This window comes from Cucurbita pepo, chromosome 1, assembly GCF_057944985.1.
Source record: "Cucurbita pepo subsp. pepo isolate OVF chromosome 1, ASM5794498v1, whole genome shotgun sequence".
Taxonomy (NCBI): Eukaryota; Viridiplantae; Streptophyta; class Magnoliopsida; order Cucurbitales; family Cucurbitaceae; genus Cucurbita; species Cucurbita pepo.
In genome coordinates this window covers 17,749,608-17,757,462 of record NC_141798.1, presented here as the reverse complement: position 1 = coordinate 17,757,462, position 7,855 = coordinate 17,749,608, and the positions used below count along the sequence as shown (strand labels likewise).

General features: G+C 35.2%; 1 protein-coding gene across 1 annotated transcript; it reads left to right on the top strand.

Annotated features, from left to right (window-relative positions):
* The first annotated feature begins 3,064 nt into the window (after positions 1–3,064).
* Positions 3,065–7,540, top strand: LOC111808392 (protein disulfide-isomerase). The gene is made up of 11 exons (XM_023694332.2): positions 3,065–3,304; positions 4,000–4,030; positions 4,122–4,403; positions 4,502–4,690; positions 4,789–4,914; positions 5,202–5,339; positions 5,437–5,556; positions 5,850–5,967; positions 6,288–6,400; positions 6,535–6,776; positions 7,196–7,540. The coding sequence occupies exons 1-10, from the start codon at positions 3,123–3,125 to the stop codon at positions 6,769–6,771; spliced, it is 1,536 nt and encodes a 511-aa protein (XP_023550100.1). The 5' UTR covers positions 3,065–3,122; the 3' UTR covers positions 6,772–6,776; positions 7,196–7,540.
* Positions 7,541–7,855: the final 315 nt, after the last annotated feature.

Here is a 7,855-nt window from a genome sequence, read left to right as displayed (position 1 = left end):
CATCTTTGGTCAACTAACTACAGTGGTCTGTGAACAGGTAAAATATCTAGGACGAGTTAATTACTTTAACCTTTTGTTACACACGACAAATTATTGAATATGGTTAGGATCGACTCTTTCTCACGCAGCTTGATATCCGTAGTCTTGTCTGTCGAATTCTCTGTAATGGTCGACACCGTCCTCTTCGTCGATTAGCTTTCTTGCCCTACTTATTTGCCTTCCTTCCTGTATTCCTGCGCTTAGAGGTTGTAGCGACTTGGGGAGCATAGGGCAGGGAATGAGTAAACTAATGTACGTTGGCTTTAATGAGTTGGAGCAAGCTATGTAGGAATGGAGTTACAGGCAATTTCTTGCAAACCCCGTTTGTTATCAAAATGGAAGAACTCAACTAGTTGAAACATATATTAGGTATACATAAAGTATCACCCGTTTTATGCCTGTCTAGGCAGTCAATAGGCAGCGAGAATCATTAAGCATACGACATATATCGGACTTATAGGCAGGGCTGACTTGTTTTAATGTTGCTTATTATGGCACTTATACTTCTCATCAGGCTAACTATTTGGTGTATGTATTAAGGATATTTCTATCCAATTCAAATTTGGCCATGCTGTAGGTAGGATAGATGGAAGCTAATTTGGTGAAATTTATACATTTTTACTGATCCAGTGTTTATATTTGTAGTATAGAACAGGGATGGCCTTTAGAACTTCCAATAATGTGGGAATAGGCTTGTTTCTCGTCATTTCAGAGTTATTAGAATAAACACACTTTTGAAAGGCATCTTTGGCTCACAGGCACAATGTTTCAAAATTGTCATGGCTAACTCTTCCTTGATTTTATTCTCCATTTGTTTCTCCAGAAATTTGAAGGAATCCACATGTTAATTCAAAAGAAGAAAAAATTTGGGCTCAAATGTTTGGACAAAATTTGAATTTATACCAAGTTTTGGAAGGCAGGGAATAGAAATTTAGGGGTTGCTACCCAAGTCGTGTCACCACATTTGTTCAGTCGGGTCAACAAGAGCCTTTAGAATTTGTAACGATCTTGTGTTCTCATGTGGAAGAACTCTTGCAATTGATTGGAAAAAAGAGCAAAAGCAAGAAAGATGGATTGTTATTCGAAACTGATAACAAAATTTCGGGAATTGCTTACCACACTTTTTCCTTTTTTGGAAGGAGATTGATTGGCCTACCATATGAACAACAAAACTTACTTTTTTTTTTTTGCGTTAAAGTTGATTTTTTTATGCGTTAAAGTTGAATGTTAATTAGTCTTTTGCTTAAAAAAAAGGCCCAATATTTTGAAGTTATGGGATGAAATTGGAATTTTGTCCGAATTATGGGACTAAATTAATAATTTAACTTATAATTCTTTATTAGGAAAGTTGGATGTTTAGATAATATTATCAAACCTATTATTTTCATTACCTCTGTAGTCAACATCCATATGATAAATCATGCTTTCATTTCAATGCATGAATAATAATTTTAAATCATTTTCAAATTTCAAATTATTAGATATAATTTTTTTTTTCATTCCAAGTTACAAAGAGGTTCATAAATAGACTTTCTATATTTTTATAGAAAAAAGTCAATTTATAATTTATATCTCTAAGATATGTACTATTAATAATTCTATTCAATTTCAAAATCGTTCATATTAATTCTCATACGTGTAAATTGATATAATTATTAAAATTAAGATTTAAATTATACAATTATTAGTCTAATTTAAAGTTTTTATTGAAAATTCCCATAAATTAACTTAATCTAATATTTATCAAACACAATACTATAGGGATAAGAATGAATTATATTGTTGTGTTCTCCTCCCAGGACATCACAATCCATCCCCCTTCGAGGCCCAGCGCTCGTTTCTTTCTCCAATCGACAATCCACCCCCTTCGGGGCCCAACGTTCTTACTGGCACATCGTCCGGTATCTGGCTCTGATACCATTTGTAATGTGGGTCCACCGCTAGAATATATTGTCCTCTTTGGACTTTTCCTCAAAATTTTAAAACACGTCTGAAGGAAAGTTTTTACACACCTTATGATGGTTTGTTCTTCTCCCTGACTAATGTGGGACGCCACATACAAATATTCTAAAAATGGTGAATATTTATAATTGAAATATACATTGCAACCTAAATAATAATTAATATATATATATATATATATATATTTGGAAAATTAATTAATGTGATGGGTGGCTTTCCCTATAATAATTTTATTAATTATCATTACATCTACTTTTTTGCCTAAGATTTATCCCCAAAGACCGTTTCAAGTGGACAAATTGGATTAGAAAGTAAATAATACTATAAAAGGTAATATATATATATATATATATTATATATATATATATATTATAACGATTTTCATAATTACAATATACTATCCTTATTGTTTTAAAATTATTGTTGAAATAAAAAATTATTTAAATGTTAAATAAAAATCGACTTAAACTTAATTCAAGTAAGTGTTTATTGTCATCCTTTAATTTTTTATATAATATTAAAAGATTTATATTAAATAATAATTTTAAAATAATTATGAAATATTAAGGTGTAATAATGGTAAGAATTAAAAATATTATCTTTTTTACCATAAAATTTCAAATCCAACGGAGAATTGTTCCAGTACACGCAAGAACAGGATAACCAAACAAAACAACAAATCAGTTTCAATTGAATAGATATTTGCCACTTTTAGAAAAGTCGCCACGATTTAATTGGCCATCGACATTTCAAATTCTTCTAGCAGCCGGTAATAGTTTTTAATCGCCGATTTAATCGCCAAGCGTGCGAGCCCTCGGATGAAAAACCAATACGAATGACGAGTCTTATCCAATAGAAAAACGCCACGTAGAGCAGTGTCCACGTGTAGCGCCAACGTTGATTTTTAATGCGTAGATCCGATGACTCACGAGAAGTCACGTGCGAGTACCATATTTTCATCGTTTTTTATCTAACTCCTTTAGCCGGATTTTTAAAAATTAATTAATAATTATAAAAAAAACTGCTTCAGCCGGTCCCCCTTAAAACCCCCCGCGCGTCTGAACTTTTCTTAATATCGTTTAGTTTTACGGAAGGCTTCTTCTTCTTCCATTGCATTGACAATGGCGTCTTCACATTTTATTCGGTTCTCTGTGCTTGTTTTTGTTCTTCTTTCTGCTTCTTTCAATGAGATCTACGCGGACAAGGCTGAGGCGAAGGAATTTGTTCTCACTTTGGACCATTCGAACTTCTCGGATGTTGTTGCCAAGCATGATTTCATCGTCGTTGAGTTCTACGCCCCGTGGTATGGTCTTTTTAAATTGTTCTTTAGGGTTTTCTTTATTGCCATTTCCTTCTCGTTGGTCAAATTTCCGTTTCCGATCTTTTTACGGCTGCTATGTGATTTGATTTTTTGATTTCTGTGAGGATCTCATTTTTATGTCTTGAATGTAGTGTTATTTTATTGATTCGTTTTTCGCATTCATTGTGTAAATTGGCCTCTCTGCTCTGTTTCTATAGGTTGGTTTTAGTGCATTGTTGTTGAACAATCTTGGTGATGTTATTTGGATATTAGCATTTGGGAATGATTGTATGGCTGCCTTTTGTTTGTTAACCCGATGTGTGTAATTGAGTGCGCAATCAACGACGGTGAGGATTTTTGTTTGTTTTTTTTTCTTTTTAAACTTTTGCGTACCCTTGAAGAACTGGATCTTAGTACCCTTATCGTTGGTTTTGGGACTTCCTTTTTTCTTTATGTATGAAGAACTGGATTCAGAGGCTAGTTGTTGGCTTAGTTATATGTTGATTTTTTCTCCTTGGGGTATCCTTCATCTTGGTACATTTTTTTCACTCCTTTCCCTTGAGAAGCAATGGAGATTTATGGATTTGATTCAGATTTCAACCTTCTAATCGTATTATCATGTTTTAATTAGCCATTATTACGGCATGAAATGTCATTGAGCTGACCCTTTCTTTTAACGTTTTCCCCCAATGTTCTAGGTGTGGTCATTGTATGAAATTGGCACCAGAGGTAAACTAATTCTCTTATCTCAGCTGTTTTGGTTGAATTGTCCTTGAGCATCTTGTTGCTTATGGTCTCATGATCTTTTCATATTTTACAGTATGAAAAAGCTGCGTCTATTTTGAGCAGTCACGACCCGCCAATTGTTTTAGCCAAAATTGATGTAAACGAAGAGTCAAACAGAGGGTTGGCTGGTCAATTTGAAATTAGGGGCTTCCCCACTATTAAGATATTGAGAAATGGGGGCAAATCCAGTCAGGATTACAAGGGACCTCGCGAAGCAGATGGGATTGTTGACTACTTGAAGCAGCAAAATGGGCCTGCATCTGCCGAAATAAAATCTGCTGAGGATGCTAGTAATCTCATTAAGGACGTTTTCATCGTATGAGCTAAATCTCTCATCTTTTCTTCCTTTCCAAGTTTGTGCTGCCATTTTCATTTTTCTGAGTAGCTACGAAAATTGATTTTTCCCTGTCTTAGGTTGGAATATTTCCTAAACTTTCTGGAGAAGAGTTCGATAACTACATTGCTTTGGCAGAGAAGTTGCGTTCTGACTATGCTTTTGGCCACACTTTGGATGCTAAGCTACTTCCACGTGGAGAAACATCTGTATCTGGCCCAATTGTCAGGCTTTTCAAGCCATTCGATGAGCTATTTGTGGATTTTAAGGTACCAGAATTTAATATCATTATGTGTGCTAAATTTGTAGGTTTGGCTTTTTGTGATTTAATTTTTGCACGCTGATCTTATTGGAGCTATGAACTCAGGATTTTGATGTAGCTAAGTTGGAGAAGTTCATTGAAGAATCTAGCATTCCCTTGGTAACGGTTTTCGATAATGATCCTAACAATCAAATCTACCTTTCCAAGTTCTTCTCCACTTCTAATGATAAGGTAAAGAGGCATGATCCGCTGTGAGAATCGTTCTCCATTTTAGGCATAGACTTCTTTCCATTGTTTGCATGGAGTTAATTGTGCACTAATGTTCACCGCTCACTTTCTGCGGTTCAATAAATGTGTCTGGTTTTTATCAATTTTATTGATCTTTCATACTCAAAACAACTTTCAGAATTTTTCCCCTTCTGGGGGTACGAAGTAAATATTTACAATTGAACGAATAAATAAATATTTTCCATTGATAAGCAATGGCGTTTGATTAATCTTTCTCTTTTGTTGGGTAGGCTATGTTGTTTCTGAATTACACCACCGAGGCTGCTGAAGCTTTAAAATCGAAGTACCGTGAAGTTGCTGAGCAGTACAAGGGAGAGGGAATAAGTTTCCTAATTGGAGACAGTCAATCCAGTGAAGCTGCCCTAAAAGTCCGTATACTCTGGTGTTTCGGGTGGCTATTTAAGTTGCATACTTTGTTCTACATCATGATTCACATGTTTGGTACCTTATTGTTTTGCATTACAGTATTTTGGACTCAAGGAAGATCAAGTCCCTGTCATTCTTGTGCAAAGAAATGATAGGTTCAAGTATGTGAAATTCAATGTAGAGCCTGAACAGATTGCTCCTTGGATGAAGGACTACAAGGTCAAACTCTTTCTCTCACTTACATTTTATGCGTTTTCATGACACAGTGCTTTGATGGTGTTTAGATTTAGCAACATTTGTACTGTGAATGGGGAGCCATAGTTTAGTAAGTTACTCAATGCTAGTATATTGATGAGTAAAATAAGTAGTTTCAAATGAAAATGAACACAGAAACTTGATAGATGGCAATATCTTATAGTCGATATTAAATGTGGTAGTGTTGAAAGAAAATTTCATCGCTATAAATTATGTAGATATGAAGGCTATCTATAACTCCGATTTCACAACTGCAGAACGGCAATGTGCCACAATACATAAAGTCAGAACCCATTCCTGAGAGTAACGATGAACCTGTGAAAGTGGTTGTTGCTGATAGCCTTCAGGATGTAGTCTACAAATCTGGTAAAAATGGTGAGTATCACAGTTCCCTAATATGATCTAAGAAAATATGTGCTAGAAATATTCTCATCGTGCTTGTATGTATGCAGCAGTATTCATGTATACTCATTCAAGCCCAAGGCTATTCTTATTATGAAATCGTTAATTTTCATTTGATGATCACTAGCTAGGCATTTAAGTACCCAATTTAACTTAAATTATCTCATATCTCATGGTGTTGCAAAGAGCCCTCTTATAATTTTCCTTGAACTTTTGTTTCTTGATCGTATTTCTAGTTAACATTCTCTAGTTGTATAGTGCAAGATCATTAACTAGCTCTTTTTGTGGGGCAGTTTTACTGGAATTTTATTCTCCATGGTGCGGTCACTGCAAAAAACTTGCTCCAATTTTAGAGGAAGTGGCTGTCTCATATGAAAGCGATCCTGATGTTGTCATTGCTAAGTTTGTAAGATCCATTACCTGTGAATTTTGAACTTTGGAATTGATATCTGCATTTTCACTTGAAATGGGTTGTCTGCAAATTTGATCCGTTAGACAACTCAAATATGTATATGATCAACAACTTGTTTCTCTTGGTAGGATGCCAGCGCGAATGACATCGCAAATGGTGAGTTCGAGGTTGAAGGTTACCCTACTGTGTATCTCAGGACAGCAAGCGGAAAGCTGGTTGACTACAATGGCGATAGAACAAAGGAAGACATCATAAATTTCATTGAGATAAATCGTGATAAAACCGAGCAGGTAGATTCAGACCCCAAGGACACCGAGGCTGATTCAAAACCCAAGGACTCAAAACCAGCCAAGGACGAGCTCTAAGAATGGTAAGAAGTAAAAAAAAAAAAGGAAAAGCTCTTCTATGATCTCTTAACCTTTTATCTAATGAAACCCTCTGAAACTTACATGGTAGAAAATAGTAGGCTAACTTTTCATCTATACTATCATCATCATCATCACCACCAACCGGATTACCATAATCATCATCCTTCTAATAGTGTTTGGAGTTTCGTCTACTTTTTTGGAATTAGGTTAAGAATTATTATCATTATCATTGTTTTGCAAAGAAAGATGAAATCTGTGGTAGCAAATCCGGATAAAACAAGCACAAAAACTAAATGGTTGGTTGGTTGGTTATCAAATTGAGTGATTCTTGGGGTATCTTTCAACGATTTTGAGTACTAAACACAAAGGACCAACTTGTCAACATCTGCACCTTGTGAATCATAACCTTGGTTTTGTGTAGGAAGAGAGGTTTTTGTTGATGGAGGAAGCAGATCTCAAGATCTTCTGGGGGCAGGCGGCTTGAGAGCTTTGGTTGTTTGGCATGTTTTGGCAGCTGCGATTCCTATAGAAGTTGACAACATAATAGTATCATCATCACCGCTGAGCATGTGATCTCCTTTTCAATTCTCTCTATAGAAGTTGACAAGAAATAAACCAAACAATAATATGCGACGCAAGCTCTTTGCTTTTGGAGTAGCTCTTAGTTCTATAGTATTATCCCTATTATCCTTACTGCACTTTTAACCCTTATGTGATCATATCAACATTCTACTATTTTTAATTTACCGGCTGAGTTTCGCTTTCATTTTTTATCTTAGAATTTTATGTTCTAGAGGTAATTCGAGACTTAGCGATCTTGTCTCTGACATTCGCTTGTGATGAGTGAGTACACTTGGAGCTCGTGGCACTCGGAGCTCCTGTCTCTGACATTGGCTCGTGGTGAGTGAATACACTCGGAGCTCCTATCTCTGACATTGGCTCGAGAGAGTACTTTAAAATCCAATCATGAAATAACGGTAGAAAACAAAAATCCAAATGACCCATATAATAATTTGAAATAAAAAAAATAGAAAAGTAATGATTTCAGAATATTCCTAAAATATTTAAGATGTTTTAAGAA

Bases quoted from the DNA above. Each gene is read 5' to 3' on its own strand.
- LOC111808392 (XM_023694332.2), top strand. From the start codon at position 3,123: ATGGCGTCTTCACATTTTATTCGGTTCTCTGTGCTTGTTTTTGTTCTT. The intron at 4,031-4,121 runs GTAAACTAATTC...CATATTTTACAG, and splicing joins GTATGAAATTGGCACCAGAG to TATGAAAAAGCTGCGTCTAT. The intron at 4,404-4,501 runs GTATGAGCTAAA...TCCCTGTCTTAG, and splicing joins TCATTAAGGACGTTTTCATC to GTTGGAATATTTCCTAAACT.